Source organism: Chanodichthys erythropterus, chromosome 23, assembly GCF_024489055.1.
Source record: "Chanodichthys erythropterus isolate Z2021 chromosome 23, ASM2448905v1, whole genome shotgun sequence".
Lineage (NCBI taxonomy): Eukaryota > Metazoa > Chordata > Actinopteri > Cypriniformes > Xenocyprididae > Chanodichthys > Chanodichthys erythropterus.
The window spans coordinates 27083797-27101407 of record NC_090243.1 but is presented as its reverse complement, the minus strand read 5'-3'; the positions used below and the strand labels follow the sequence as shown (position 1 = coordinate 27101407).

Here is a 17611-nt window from a genome sequence, read left to right as displayed (position 1 = left end):
AAAAAATATCTTTGAGTCAAAGGTATGGCAAAAACCACAAACAAAGTCAAAACTATCAAGCCATCACAGCAAATTAAATAGCACATACTAAAGTAGCTAGGGACAATGTTTGGTCTATTCGCTTATGCAGTGATGGAGAGATGATTTATTTATACTGTAAAGAAAAACATTCATGTTTTCTCTAGAGTAGTTAATGGGTCAGATTAAACTCACTTCCAGGGAAAAGCATTCTTTCAGGCCAAAGAAACAAAATAAAAAATAAAATAGTTGGTCTGGTGGTCAGTGGTCTGGTTCAATTTAAAAAGTTCATTTCATTCATTGGGCAAGAGACAATAACAACAGTCCTGAAAACTGAATAAGGGATACTTTTAAGAGCAGAATATTTCATTATGCGGATATTCTATGAAGTATTAAATACATAAAATTTAGTCAGTGTTATTGAACTGTCAGTTTAAGAACATGGAAGTGAACTGATGTACTGTATCAGCAATTCAGTTATACTCTCAGGTGTCAGAAAATGACTGAATCATGTTCAAGAGGCTTTCAATCTGGTCTGCCTCTATGTGCCAAGCATGTCTGCTTCTATTTAAATTTCTCATGTATGTTTTATTGAATTTATGGGAACTTAAGCTTTTGAATCAATGCCGGAAAAAGAAAAAAAAAAAAGAAAAAATCCAATCCTTATTGACATTACTATGCATTATCCCTGGTTACTAGCATTACCGTTCAAAAGTTTGGGGTCTGTAAGTTATTTAATTTTTGTTTGTTTGTTTTTAAAGGAAGTCTTTTATGTTCACCAAGATTGCATTTATTTGATCAAAAACAGTAAAAACAGTAATGTTATGAAATATTATTACAATTGCCAGTAACGGATTGTCTATTTACACTAAGTGCAAATAGTGTCCCTTGTTGGTAAACGCTATTTACACTAGCCCCGCCCACCAATGTCTGGTTGGGTCACTCAAGATTAAAAACTGACACACGGACTTCAACGTCCTCAGTAGCACATCCTACATTTCCCCATCACATATAAATAGTATTAAAAGCATTTATTGGGTAGGGTTACGGGAAGGTGAAGGGTGGGTTTTTATTCTCTCAATAAGGCAGTCCATTTAATAATTTTAATAAATACAGTGCACAGCATAAATGAGTACACCCAAATACCAAATACAAAAGATGTACTGTATTTTCTTTATGATCACTAATACAATTCATGGAAAGATGGCAAAACGAAAATGTATTAAACATATACATAATAAAAACTGAGAAATATATATCATTAATAGCGATAAAATAAGTAATTTAGCCATATTTGTTTAAATTAAGGAGTGCATGAGTGCACCCTAGATTTAATTCAACAAATGTATAATATTCAAGTACTTAGTATTCCCTCTATAATTTTGAATATACTGCCCTGACCCTTCTTGGCACAGAGTGTACAAGTTCATGGCAAACTGTCACATCTGTCCTGTTTAACTCCTGGATGATGAGCTCCTTAAATGCCCTGGTCTTTGATGGGGAGTGTTGCTCAACTCGTCTCTACAGAATCCCCCAGAGGCACTCAAGAGTGTTAAGATTGAGTGCAATACATGCCCACAGAAGGTTTTTCACCTTGGGAGAATGCATATCCTCATTGTCATGTTGAAAAAATGCCCAACAATGCAGGGAATGAGAAAAGGGTAACATCATCTGTTTCAGGTTTGAGTATTAAATTACACAGTGGTGTGGGAATTCATGACAGCATTGATAAAGCACAACTCCCTCAAATCTTCAGCGCTCATACATCCCTATATAAGAGCGTTACTACCACTGAACTTTACTGTGGGAACCAGGCACTTCTCACTGTACTCCTCCTCTAGCAACAACATAACATTTTGGATGCTGTTAGATCCAAAAAGATTGATTTGGTCTCATGAGAACAGAGTATTGATTCCCAGAATCTATATTTTGTAAATATGGGCTTTAGAAATGGCTAACTTACTTTATTGTGCTTTGGCTACAGTAGGTTGATCCAGTGAGAACAACAACCATGCATGCAACTTGCAATGCATGTCACTCTTTTCATAACTTTTGCTGGCTCTGAGACACTCGCTTAGTATTTCTCCTGCTCTTTGTCTAGCAAAAAAATCCTTTATCTCTAAATAAAAGCTTAAAATAAAGGCCTGATTATTTCAGGGGCCTTGTCACAAGTCCATTGTTTTTGAATTTCTGTGTTACTTTTGCTATATTTTCACACTTAAAACAATGATTTGGTAATCATCTTGTACCACTGTCCTCTTTTGAGCTAAGAAATAATTCTCTTGACAGTTCTCTCCCAAGTGGTTCCATTGTTGTCAGCATTAAGTCTGAGAATGATTCAATGGGCTATACAACACTTTTAATTGCCAAGAAATTCTCTTTAACCCTCTGGCCTTCTTCGGTCATTTCTGACCGAAAGATTTTATATTTTGAATTGTTAAAAATCGTAGCTTTGTCGGAATGAGATGACACTTGGTGACTTTTGTAGCATTACCAATATGAACACACAAAAAAATCAAGGACATGATTCGGACATGTTAAGGCATCGTAAAAAAAATAGTCACACTTACCTTCTTTTCGGTCAAAAATGACCGACATAGGAAATGAATGGGAAATACGAAAAAATACAACAACTCAGAGAATCTTTTGTTGGTACAAACTACAAATCAGACACTGTGCAGAAACAAAGTGTGCAGCACTGAAGGGGGGACACTCTGAAATGCCAAGAGTGCAAAATAGACACAACCACCCCCCCACCCCCTCCCCCCACACACATATATATGAACCAGCACGACTATAAGACAGAGCAAGTTTATGCAAATGTGTGAAATAAAAGCAAAAATTCAGCCACAAAGCAGTAAAAAATGAACTGCAAGAAAGGGGTTACACTCTAAAACACCAAGAGTACAAAATAGAAACACCCACTCACTTACACACATTCACAGACAAACACACACACAACACACCATTATACACATACAAATGAACCAGTGTGGCTGTAATAGTATGGTAAAATTGAGCCAAAACTCAAATAAGAGGATGAAATCAGATCAAACACAGATTTTTTAAGCTGTTATAAAACACACCTGTTCATTTTTGTTATTTTTGATTGAATTTTGATGTTACGTGTAACAAAATGGCGCCCTCTATGTTCAGGCTTGACTGTAGTAAAATTAATGCAAAAACCGACGCTTCAAATCAACATAAAAAAAAAAAAAAATCTAAACCTTGACAAAAAGTAGTCTTTGAGAATGTCTAAGTTTAAATCCATATCCAAAACTTAATAAAAATAAGTGTTTGTGTCCAAAAACCACTAGAGAATTTTATATAGAGCTCTATGGGAATCTAGTGGTTACGACATGGCATTGCATAAGTTTTTCTTTTTTTACTCTCACTAAATGCCACTAATCTACCTTCAAAAAAATTTATTTTAAATGCCTTGTCTCTATTTTAACATGGAATACTGCTTTAATTAAAAAATAATTTAAAAATATGTTAGAAATTTTTTTTTAATTATTTTCAATGGGGAAAAATAGTTAATAAAAATTGTATAAATATTGCATAGTATCATAAAATACCCTCAAAATTTTATATAATAATCAAAAAATATTATAGAACAAGAATATATTACATTGGTTTTCCTGAGGAACAAAAAAGTTACTTTCCAAGGCTTCGGTCACTTTTGACCGTAAAGAAGGTAAGTGTGACACCTAAACGAAGAAGGCCAGAGGGTTAAATGTTTTAGTTCAACATACTTACCTGTTGATCAAACATTGCCTTAAACTTACACCAGAAATTTTTTATTTTGTTTTATTTAGTAACTTTTACGAGGGTGTACTCATTTTTGCTACACAACGTTTTATCACCTTGATAAGAAAATCTTATTTTTTCTGAAATATTTTGACATGCTTCTTTGGTAATTGATTAAGCAGAATTGCTGGAACATTATATCTCTAAAAAACCCTAACATGTCTTCTAAGTAATTGAGTAATTGCTGACTTTCAGAAGTTTCAGAGGGGCTGTACTCATTTATGCTGTGCACTGTATAATCATTTACACTCTATGATATTATTGCATCCTGTTGTACAAAAATACTGAGGTGCAAATAGTATCTGCCAATATAAAGTAGCCTACAGATAGCATCTAATTACTATTTACACTTATTACAAAGAACTGCTACGTTTACACGGTGTAAAAGGAATATATTGTTATTTTCACTTAGTGTAAATAGCATCTGTCACTATGAAAATATGCTATTTTTTCACAGTGAAAATAGTATCTAATTTACACTTAGTGCAAATAGCCACTGCCTTAAAATAACTGTTTTCCATGTACAGTGTTTAACATAGATTATCTAGACTGTGGTGGCCCGCCACATTCTAATTTGTCCTGCCACAGTCTCAAAATAGGCCTGTCGCGATATTTAAATAACTGTTTGATAACTGTGCTCTTTTATACTGCAAAAATGGGAGTCATAGAGCAGAAGAAATAGACTAGCACCAATTAAGTTTTCGTGTACTATATACAAAGTCATCGGAAGCCATTCCATAGCTTCATGTGAGGGACAGAATAATATGGACATCGCTAAATTTAAGTTTACGGAAACTTGTCTTCCCTCCGCTGCAGCTGTCAATCATTCACTGTTCAGCACTCAAACAGCGTCTCGCGTTCGGTAACGACAGTCAGCACAGTAAAACTCTCCAATATGATATATTCCCATTATAATACTTGATATGTAGATAAAAGGCTGTGGATTTGCATAAAATGACTATCTTGCTGGAGTTTATTGCTGTTTCTGAATGATGTCATCATACTGGCTACAGTTAGATCACACAACAACACAAGGACCATGAATTGGCATCACATGCACAATAACTGGAATTTAAAAGTGAAAAGAAACATATGATCAATAAACTGTTAGATGTAGATATACACATGGATTCTCTTTGTGCCGTGAACTTTTCAATGTGCAGCGCAACTGCGCGCTGACTCCATATTGCTTTAAGCACTTCTTTAAGCAATTTTTGCTGCTGTTTTGAAGCGTTTTACATTATCATGGTTTTGCACACTGAATTTATATAAAATGAATTTTATAAAATTAATGTGCAAAGTTTTTTTTTTTTTCAAGAATTAGGCTAGCTGGGCTGCTGAATTATATAGTCACCTAGATTTTATTTATTTACTTATTTTTTGGTCAGCTTATGATTATATATTTTTATTCATTTGTTATTTTTTTCTCTATAATGAAGTAGTGTGATTAGTGCATTCTGGATTGTGTTTAACAAATCAAAGAGTGACCATTAGTTCCACAAATACAGATGTTTAGATACAGGCCCCCACTAATTATTCTAGAAATAAATTAATTCAGCAAAGGTAACCTCTTTTGCTACATATTTTAACGGTTTAAATGTATACTCTACATGTTTGACCACTTATGAACTATCATTTAGCCTACTATGTGTTGTGTACGCGACTAACGTGCCCTACCGTCACAAATAAATAAATTAATATTAGAGCACAAAATTGCTTACAAGAGAACAGATTTCTTTATTGATCTAATCACTTTAATTTTGCTCTCAGAATGCAACAGATTTATGCATTTAAATCATTTTTTATTGTTTAACCTCCCAAGAGGGGCTGATGTCCTCCCACCACAGTCTCACAAAATCCTGTGGGAAACACTGCATGTATATATACTGTAAAATGTCAGTTATTCCTGTGATCAAAGCTGAATTTTCAACATCATTACTCCAGTTTTCAGTGTCACATGATCCTTCAGAAATCATTCTAATATGATGATTTGTTGCTCAAGAAACATTTCTGATTATTAGCACTGTTCAAAACAATAGTGATCCTTAATATTTTTGTGGAAACTGTGATACTTTTTTTCAGGATTATTTGATGAAAAGAATGTTAAAAAAAAAAAAAAAACAACAATTTATTTGAAATAGAAATCTTTTGTAACAATGTAAAAATCTTTACTGTCACTTTTCAGTTTAATGCATTTTTAAAGAATAAAAGTATTCTTTCTTTTTTTTTTTTTTTTTTTTTTTTTTGGATGTTTGTACACTCTGGGGACTGTTTGGACTGAAAAAAAATAAATAAATAAATCTATGCACTGAAGTGCTATTGTGGCTGAGCTATCATTCTTGCGCCAAGAGCTTTTACCAACACGCCTCTTCACAATGACTGACCCCAAACTTTTGAATGATAGTGTACTTACAAAATAAATTTATTAATGGAGGTGAAATACTGATTTGAGTTTTTATTATGCAAGGATAAACTGACCGCAGAGCATTCAGTTGCCTGGGACTAGAACCAATTATACAGTTTAGTGTCATTATACAAAAATATTTGACTGCAGAAACAAGCATTTCAGAGAGCCATTTAATAGCTTTTTAATATAAGTTAAATATTTGTAAGCATACTTACAAGGTAACTTTAACTTATTAATAAAAATGTGAAAATTAATAAATGCCATTATTAAATTGTACTATCAAATAATTATTTTTATTTTACTTGCATAACAAGTCAGTGTTGTATTACCTGTGAAGACAGAAGATTGCAGTCTATATGAAGGCCTTGTCCTGTTTTCTGTCTCTGAAGCAAAGCAGCCATGACGGCTCCCTGAGTGTATAAACCAGTGGCCAGATCTGTCATCGCGACACCTGGTCTGACTGGATCCCCATCCTTAAAAAAAATAGCACTTAAATAAACAGGAGATAAAGGACCTAAAATAGGATGTAATACGTAAAGAGGACCTATTTTGCTTTTTTATATTTTTAACTTTCTGTAGTGTTTAATGTTGCTGTTTGAGCATGAAAAAGTTACAAAGCACAAAGTCCCTCCAGCAGGAGTTATTCTCTATCAGTGCACACTGTTTCTGAACTCCCTGAAACGCCTTCATTGTAGTCTTGAGTTTTCCAGAATCAAACACGTCACAATATTCCTCATTTAAATAATTCCCACCCAAGGCATACACAAAATAAAGGGGTTGGGCCTGGTTGAGTAAGTTAGTAGTGTGTTGAAACTCGTGGTTATGGTAAGGGGGGAACATTTCCCAAACACGCTCGAAGCGTTTGACCAATCACAACACACTGGTCCAGCCGACTAATCAGAGCACATTGTGCTTTTCATAAGGAAGCGCTTCGTAGAGACAGGAACTAAACAGAGCATTACTGACAGTCTGGGAAGTGAGGAGCTGCAACAATGTCAAATAGGGGAAAAATAATATTTTTTGAACATTCAAGTATGAAAACCTATTCTATTGGAGCCCAAAAACAAAATCAAGACATAATATGTCCTCTTTAAGATAAAGTGTTTGACATTTTTTCGATGTCAAAATCAATGATGTGGGTTTTGGATGGTACCTGTCTGACCAATATTTTGCAATTTGGTGATGCTAGAAATGACACACTTCACCTTTAAGCACATCAGACCATTGCCCTCACCTCAGGACCAGTGATGTGCATCATTCCAGACACCGCAGACGCAATGGAGTCATATCCAGGCTTGTGTGACTCGGGGCCCGTCTGTCCATATCCTGAATAAATTAACAGATATTGTTACTGATTATGTGTGTGGATGATTATCAGATGGAAATGTGCTTACAGCTGACAGTTTCGTGTAACATGAGCATGTCAGAGCTACAATCTCCAGCATATTTTGTGTTGCCAGTAGGGCTTGATTTGGGCCTGTGTGCGGCTCTTAGAAATCCCTACAGCTGAGCACACACGTCCAGAGAAAATGTGGGCAAAGACCCGATTACATTTCTATTATCATCAGAGCAGTCAGATTAATTCAGTTCTAGGAACTCCACCGTAGTTCTAAGACTTTGACTCACTGGAGGTAAACATCCATGGATGTGTTTATTTCCTTGGCAGAGGTATGGGCGGCTTAAGGAAAATCTGTCATGCCCTAGTATGAAAACAGCAGTCTTCTTGCCAGAGTTTGTGCAAGAACATTTCATAAACCAGTATCACTTCATACCCTTTGTTCCCTCTCTCTTTGCTTTAATTAGTTGTGTTTGCTAAGGAAACCATCACTATTATTATTTTTCATACTCAAGTTTAAGTATATAGCCTATATATATATATATATATATATATATATATATATATATATATATATATATATATATATATATATATATATATATATATATATATACACAAGGCGTGACATTAACTTTTTTGCTCACCAGCCACTGTGGCTAGTGGTTTTTCAGAGTGTCTAGCCACACAGCATTTTCACTGGCCACAATTTTGACATCAGTACGATGGGGAAAAACTGTCGTATAGATATCATTATCATCTCATGATTTGGCAGCAGATATATTAGGCTGCTGTCACTTTAAGACCTGACGCACAGATCCATTTTACTGTTACACATGCTTTTTCTTTCTCAACTGTTTACGTTCACTAAAAAACAACTGACTGTGTTTACATGAATACTCACCAAGACCGGCATTTGACATTATTTTGTGTGTATTTGACTGTTTAATAATAATAAGCAGCAAAAAAGAACATAATTTAGTACTGAGAAGTGGCTTTATGTGTGCGCATATAGGAATTAGTAAAACTATGCGTGATATGTTCAATTCCACAGCGAAATTCAAGCCTTGTGACACCAACAATATGTAACCAACACCTGAGGTGTAAATTTTATGTTGACTCTACAATTGGACCAATGTACTCAGAAGACTAAGTTTGTCCACCTAGAGAGATAGCGCAACAAGAGTGAACAAATTCAGACAATCAAGGTTTGTGGTAAGAGCAAGATTTAACTGTATTGAACACATGAGAAATAATTGCTTCCATATAAATGCAGTGACATAGGAATATTTGCATGTTACTAATTAGTACCTTTTCCTTTTTCTTTCCAATGATTTGATGTTTTTTTTCACTTTGTGGAACCATAAATTAATTGTAATAAATTAATGTAATTTGTTTGTGTATTTATTAAAGACTAATTAAAAATAAAACTTTGGCTGTCTTTTCTGTCTGAATGACTTGCTCTTGAATTAAACCCTATTTAGTTTTCACTCTTTAAACATTAACATCCAACCGGTTTAACATGAATTAAAATTAAATTTTCAGTTTGAATAACCAGTAAAACTTAGGGTTCATCTACCATAAAATGGAATAAAAAAAAAATAAATAAAATCAAAATCAGTCCATGAATTCAGTTCAGTTTCCAGAAGAAAAGTTCCTTGAATGTGATGTAATTCACAGTCTGTGCAGTTGATCCAGGACGAAAAAAAAAATAAAAAATAAAAAAAGAGTTTGTTGTGCAATTCCCCTCCTACCGTTCGACAACCACACGTTAAAGTTCACAATAAGTTCTAAGGATTCACTCGACAGATGGCCCGCCAGTCCAACCCCACCAAGATGCATAGAGAAAGTGCAGGAAGGAGTTGAGACGATTCATGAATCAGAAGGATTCACACTTTGATCAATCCACATCCAGATCAGGCAACATTCAGCGGCTGACTCCACGAAACTCAAACAGACATCACAAGAAGAAAAAAACCTGGCCAAGGAACTCATTCATCACATGTACATCGGCCGAACAGGAAAATTCCAGAGCATACGCGTTCCAAAGTGTCACTTTCCAAACAATCTGCTTCTCTCTGAACCATTACTTTTCTCCAATTTCGAAACACTGAATCTCACGGGATAGCGAGAAGCATTCGTTTGCATCAGAGGTTATTGAGAAAAGAGAAAGATCTCGAACGTGCAGGATAGAATCATCCTATTTAGTGACGTCAGACGCGATCTCATTGGATACTTCATAATGTGAGAATATTATTGGAGAACCTTCAATATTGTGTAAAGTGAGAAAGTGCAGCTGGTATTGTGTATCTGTTCAGTGGAAAAGGAGTATCGGAAGCATTTCAGATGTTTCAGTATCGATATTGAAAAATCTATATTTTTGACAACACTGCAGTGCACTTAGTTTATTATTTCAGAAGCCTTTTTAAAAGAAAACAAGTGAAAAATGTATATACTTGTGGCGAGCAGGGCGGGCGAGAGCCGTGAGGGAACGGCGCGAGGCCGGTGACGCGAGACATAATGAGCTCCACCTGCGAGGCGCACCGGCCTTGAGTCTCTCACAGAGGAGCTTCGGAAGCATAAAAGGAGGATCGATGACAGTGAAGGACGAGAGAAGACCAGGCCTGGATATTATTTTTTGTTTTATTATGTTTGTGTTATATTTCGTTTTGTATTTGTTTATTTTGAATTAAAGCTATGTTCAACGTTCGCCGGTTCCCGCCTCCTTCTTGTGACTGCGTTACACGCCACTGCTGAAATACACCTGCATTTGGTGGGTGTTATATGTATATATGTATATATATATATATATATATATATATATATATATATATATATATATATATATATATATATATATATATATATATATATATAACACCTGCCATATACACAATATAAATTTTATATTTATACAAATCTTGTAACATTATTTTGGGATGCCTGTACATTTCAGTAATTGATATGTATATATACCAGTCTACTTTTTAGCAAAATCTGCTTTTAACTTAAATATACTGATAACCACCATAATGATAAAGGTGTTAAAATAGAAAACCACATGATGAATGAGAGTTCATCATAAGAGGTCTGTTCTTAAAACATACACACAAACCACCATCAGGGAATAATACACTGAAATAATGCAATTAACATTAAATAATGTACAAACTGATACAAAAATAATAAACTAAATAACAAATATTATTAAAAAAAAAATTATATGTGGTGTGTCACGAAGAGACGTCAGTGAATGTTCTTTTACTGTTTTTCACCATAAACTATATGGTAATTCACAGGGGTGGTTCGAGCCGCCTTTTAGGGGTGGTCCGATCTGCCAATAAACACCAGCCAGATAAAGTCCTTTAATGCAAAACCATAGACCTTTATCTACAGATCAAATATAATTAGATAAAAGTGAGAGTTTTATCGTGTTGACTGTCATAACCAAACGCGACGCGCTGTTTGAATGCTGAATGGAAAATGACTGACAGTCGCAGCATTTAAAAACTTAAATATTGATCTGTACCTCACATTAAACTATGGAATGGCTTCAGAAAACCTGGAATATAGTGCAGAGAAAAACTTTATGATGCTTTATATAGTTGTTGTGTGTGTGTGTGTGTGTGTGTGAGAGTGTGTGTGTGTGTGTGTGTGTGTGTGTGTGTGTGTGTGTGTGTGTGTGTGTGTGTGTGTGTGTGTGTGTGTGTGTGTGTGTGTGTGTGTGTGTGTGTGTGTGTGTGTGTGTGTGTGCCTTTTGTGTGGTATAACAATAACAAACACAAAATTTTAGATTTGGAGAGGGTCTCGTCTGGCTGATACCCAATTCGGAAAAAAATGGCAGTATCGATACTTAATATCATATCAGCGCATCCTTAGTAATTCATAGTTTAAACATGCAAAAAAATAAACTTTTCGAGTAAAATTACATATGTGATGTTAAACCATTTAGATTTTCTCATCGTATATGGTAAGGTAACATACAGTTAGCCAATTACCAAGTGTTTAATATATATTTTTTACATATTTTTCTGTAAACAACCACCCAGGATACCCTAACAACCACCTAGCAATATCATAGAAACCACCAACAACACCCTAGCAACAGCTTAGAAACACCTTGACCACCACCCACACCTGTGGCAGCAAGTTTTATGCAAGCACTGCTCACATTCTCTTCAGAAAAAAAATAAAATAAAAAAAATAAAAAAATTATATATATATATATATATATATATATATATATATATATATATATATATATATATATATATATATATCCTGTTATATTAGATGTCTGTCTATAAAATGTGTTTCCAAGAGAAATGTAGGCTAGTTAGCTTTGTATAGAAAGGATTCAACCATACACAGCACAGCTGTGTTTTTGAATTCACATCAGACAAACATACAGTTTATATTACAAAAATAAAAAAGATAATACATTTATATCATTTACTGCAGCTAAAATGATAAATTGTGTCACTGACATCACAGAACGTCAGATGTAATGCCCTTTTTATTGCACACTACATTCATAACATCTCTTTTACTACTGATGTTACAACCCATAAGAACCACCACAAAAAGGGGCACAAAGATATTTGGAACACAAATAAACAAAGAACAAAGATCTCCATAATTACGCCTTCTGCCAGGCCCCCATCACTGCCATAACCACACCAATATTAACACAAGAATGAGAACAGGAAGAACTTGATTTGTACATTTCTTAAGAAAATGTGAGTTTTTTGCACAAAACTTGTGGGTGTTTTTAACACATTGTAAATGATTTCTAGGCCGGGTCTCAGAATCCTCTGAACACTATAAAAACGGGCACTGTAAAAACATTGTTCTGCTTGTTTGAGAATCCTGACCAGCCCTGCACAGCCACGGCTTAACCAAGGCATAATGTGGGCATTATCTGAACAATGGTAGAGAGGGAGAGATGTTTGTGAAACTTGTTCTAATTTTTACCATTCTGTTCGCAGAAATTACGCACTTCACCATTAAAGTTGGCATAAACCACCACCCACATATCACAATCCTACAACTGATGTATTGAACCAAGTCTCAGACCTAAATTTTCCTTTTTGAAAAATTGGTTTCAATCAGATGTATGTCACAATATAGAAGAAAATTCCCGTTGATATTTCAATTTCATTGCAATATTTAAGTAGCAAATTTACATTATTCACCTCTTTTACCAGGATTAAAACAAAATCTCATTACAGGTAAGGGATAAGGAACTATTAAAGGAATGAATGAACCAAAAAATAAACAAACATTGTTTTCAGAAGAACTCCACATCCTGTTGCCCAAATACTTTCATTAGAAAGCAAAACTAATACAATGAGCAAACAATGAGCACACATAATAGTTTAACACTGCAGTAAGGGGGGAAAACATCAGTAAAAAAAATTGTATTTGACGCCCTCGGGTCAAATTTTGGGCATCGTTTACACCAGCTATGGCAAATCACATGGTTCCTGACAATGCTGATGTCAACATCTGATTAATCTGGGACTTTTTTTTTTTTTTTTTTGGAGCACAAGGCGAATTATGTCTCCTATCAAAGACGTTTCTAGTCTGCCAAGTCATGGTTTGATGCATGTCACAATACAGAAGAAAATTACTGTTGATATTTCCATTTCATTGCTACATTTAAGTATCAAATTTACGGTATTCACTTTTTCTACCAGAATTAAAACAAAATCTCATTAGACTCAGGTGAAGGATTATAAACTATTAAAGGAATGAATGAACCAAACATAAACAATTTAACAAACAAATTATGAAACCAACCATTGCGTTCAGAAGAACTCCAATTCCTGTTGCCCAAACACTTTCATTAGAAAGCAAAACTAATAATGATATGTATTTTAGCAATTATTCAGCAAAATTAGAAAACTGGTTTCTAGGAGAATTCATTACATATTCTTTAAAGCAGCATTAACTAGTAGTAGTGCTGGAATCATTCATCAAACAGCCCAGGTTTCTCCACTGCCAGCTTTGACATAATGTGAAAGGCATCCAATGCCAAACCTCAACACATTTGGGTGTGGGGGCCCATCTAATGAAGGACATATGCTCAAAATATCTTGCGTTCTCAGACGCCACTTAATCCTCTTTAATTTGCTGTAAAGAAATTAAACCCCAATAATAAAACGGAACAGGGAGCTTTGTCGCTTCTGTGGAGCACCGAGTGCCATGGAGACCTCAAACACATCCAGAGAAGGAACAGGAGTCTGTGGTTGGTGTTCTCCATACTCCTCAGTGTACAAATCGAGACTGATTATTCCACTTTAACCAGACTAGACAGTGCGTGTCTCGCCCTAAAATGCTCATTCCATATTTGCATGGACCCTAACAGACATGATGTACTCTTGATAAAAACAGTGTGAAATTAAAACCACCTTTTCATTATACAGAGTGCGAGGAAACATGGAAAACTAAATAAAACTGACGGGTATTCTGGCATTTCCGTTTCTCGCTGACGTGTTGATTAATGAGTTTACCATTTTGTTTAATATACTATCAATGCTTTTGCTTACAAAATGGAATTGATAGTACATAAAAGGGTGACATGGCATAAAACAAGAGAAGCCAATGACAAAAAAAGCTTTAGATGATAACGATACAAAGACGGGGGGGGGGGGATCAGGCACAGTGTGTACTAGATGTTCCAATCAAAGCATAAACCCAAATGATTCAGAAATACAAAAGTCATCCAAAAACACAAATGTTAACATTGTTGACGAAAGGAAGAGTATTTCAAGCATACGATGAGCACACATAAAGCTTTAACACTGCAGGAAGGGGGGAAAACAGTAAAAAAAATAATATTCAACGCTCTTGGGTCAAATTTTGGGCATAGTTACGTCAGTTACATGGTTCCTGACAATGCTGATGTCAACATCTGATTAATCTCCCATGTGTGGGACCTCTTTTTTTGGAGCACAAGGCGAATTATGTCTCCTATCAAAGACATTTCTAGCCTGCCAAGTCATGGTTTTAAGCCTCTTCAGGGATTTGCATGAACAATCACAATGTATAGGTTGTATGCAGTGCCATTTCCTTATGAAATTGGGCCAAAATAAAAAACGGGTCACTCCCAAATTGCTACTGGACCACAATTTTGCCCCCTCAGGACTGAAGCAATAAACCAAAGGATGTCAATAAATCAACTGACGACATGCCACTGCAAGGCCCATTACAAATAAATTAGACAAGACTGCAGAACTGCTACAGCATGTGAGATACAAACCAGCCATAAATGAATGGCTTCCCTTATTCCTGATTGGGGTGTCTAATGAATCACAGTTCATGTGGTGGGGCAGGAGACTGGTAATGATATTTTCTTAAAGCAAAGATTTAAAGGCTTCAACAAAAGGGCCACAGCAGACCTCTAGTGCTGAATTCAGCATTCCCAATCTAACTAACACAGCAACATATGAATATCAATCAAAATACTGCAAGAACATCAACAAAGCTGATTAACTTTTGGAACAGTCCATAAATTGGGTACAAAATATGTATTACACAATTATAGTATATCAGATGCCCCCCATATTTATTGTAGTCATGGAGTTTCCCAACGTGAGCTGTCAGCTCCTTGACAATTAGTCAGGCCTCCACAGACAGCGCACATCCTGAGCGAGATCCAAATCCACATGAATGGGCACGAGCAAGAAAAACTCAGAGTCAAAGCTAGTCCACAGTTCAGTAAATGTTAGCAACCTCTTTAAGTTGTTCTTGACTGTACTGATGAGCACCACATTGTGTGAAATAACTTTTTCTTGCTTGCGTGGACTGAAAACATACATGAGAAACTCCATGAGATTGGACAGACTCTCTGACATTGCAGTGCTGAACGGGATAAAAAAGTTAATTGCTTTGATGCCGTGCCAGGTGGACACCGTTTAGCCCCTCACAGTGGCGTATAGCAGACGGGCATGCAGGGCCTATTAAATTATTTTTATTATTAGGCTACTTTTATTATTAAATTAATATTAAAATTTATTTGCCCCACAATAATTTCATAGCTCATCACTACATAAATGACGCGCTGCGAGAATAGTAAAAGACTAGTTAAATTAGCTCACTCCTCATTTAAAAACCAACATGTTTAACATGAAATACTTCAATAATTGTTCACTATTAGATTCATGTCTCATCGTCTCTAAGAGAATATGTGCAGCTAATGCAGCGTCAAATGCCGAAAGCTCGGTCAGTTTTTACTTTCAGTTTCTGTAGTGAATAATTGACTGCCATTTGAGACATCTTCATCAGCATAACTCTCACACAAAGTTTGCACATTGCTTGTGTGATATCCACTGACTAATGATTATTTTGGTAATCGAGTAATTGGTCGATTATTTTGATGATTAATCGAGTAACTGGATATTTTGTTGTGGTAATAAAAATAGACCTAAGCAAACAAAAGCCTTTAAAATGACTTAAAATACATATATAACAATGAGGCAACAATTTTTGGTTCAAATAAAGTTTCAAAAGCAAGTAATCATATGGTTTTATAGAACAACACTATATTAATTATATTATATTGTGTATTTTAACAATCAATCAACTATTATCACAAATGCCTGCAGAGGGGGTCAACGGCCTGGTAATTAATTCAAATGTTCACTTAATCTTTCATATTTGGTCATTTCTTTATGATAGAAATATTATAGGCACTGCAATATATTGAACAAGAATATGTGGACATTAAAACGTGCAAACACAGAGCAAGGGTTTAATATCTTGTTGATATTGATATACCTCACAAATATGATAAAATGGTGCACATTGCTTTCCCAGATGAATGTTATAAGCAACCTAAACTCACAGCATATGCAGATATGTAGTTTGAGACGTGCTCCTTGCATGTAAATGATAACAGTTCATGTGGAGCAGCATTAACTGTGAGACGCAAACTAAACACATGGAAATAATTAAAGCGCATATATATTAAACCCACAGGGCATATATTTATTTAAAGGGTTAGTTCACCCACTGTCATTAATTACTCACCCTCATGTCGTTCCAAACCCGTAAGACCTTTTTTTGTCTTTGGAACACAAATTAAGATATTTTTGATGAAATCTGAGGGTATCTGATCCACACACAGGCAGCACCGTCATTAGTACCTTTCTGGACCTCAAAAGGTGCAAAGACATTGTTAAAACCGTCGATGTGATTACAGTGGTTCAACCTTAATATTATGAAGCAACAAGAATACTTTTGTGCGCAAAAACAAAAAAATAATTCGGATTAATCGTGATTCTATAGCGATTCAGTACTTTAAAATATATAAACTTTATTCAAAAATTCATCTGTCCCCTGTCATACCGCTACGCTATTTTCGTTGCAGAGCTTCAGTGTCCAGGCCGTTCGGACGAAAACCCTGATCTCTGCAACGAAAATAGCGTAGCAATATGAGTAGCAGTATTTTTGCACAAAAAGTATTCTTGTCGCTTCATATTAAGGTTGAACCACTGTAATCACGTTGATGGTTTTAACAATGTCTTTAGTATCTTTCCAGACCTCAAAAGGTGCAATGACGGTGCTGCCTATGTGTGGATCAGATACCATCAGATTTCATCAAAAATATCTTAATTTGTGTTCAGAAGACAAATGAAGGTCTTACGGGTTTGGGACAACATGAGGGTGAGTACTTAATGACTAGGGGTGTAATGATCAGTGGTGGACAGTAACGAAGTATTTTTACTTCGTTACTGTACTTAAGTACATTTTTCAAGTATCTGTACTTTACTGGAGTATTTTTATTTTGAGCAACTTTTACTTTTACTTCACTACATTCCAAAGCATAAGATTGTACTTTTTATTCCACTACATTTCATAAAACACATCGTTACTCCTTATTTTAAAATAAAATAGTCACATGTTCAGATGCAAAAGCGGTGTCTGAATCGTGCACGAACAGATTCTTTTCAATCATCCTGTTAAATTGGTTCACAAATCACATCAACTATTCATTCGTGAATCGGACTGATCGTATTGCAGCTGTTCTCGAGTCA

General features: G+C 35.2%; 1 protein-coding gene across 1 annotated transcript in view; it reads right to left on the bottom strand.

Annotated features, from left to right (window-relative positions):
• Positions 1–17611, bottom strand: part of sugct (succinyl-CoA:glutarate-CoA transferase) — a 201114-nt gene that overhangs the window by 164594 nt on the left and 18909 nt on the right. The window contains exons 7-8 of the mRNA XM_067378105.1: positions 7470–7561; positions 6565–6708 (exon numbers count right to left, since the gene is read on the bottom strand). Coding sequence (XP_067234206.1) covers positions 6565–6708; positions 7470–7561 — 236 coding nt within the window. The remainder of the gene's footprint in view (positions 1–6564; positions 6709–7469; positions 7562–17611) is intronic.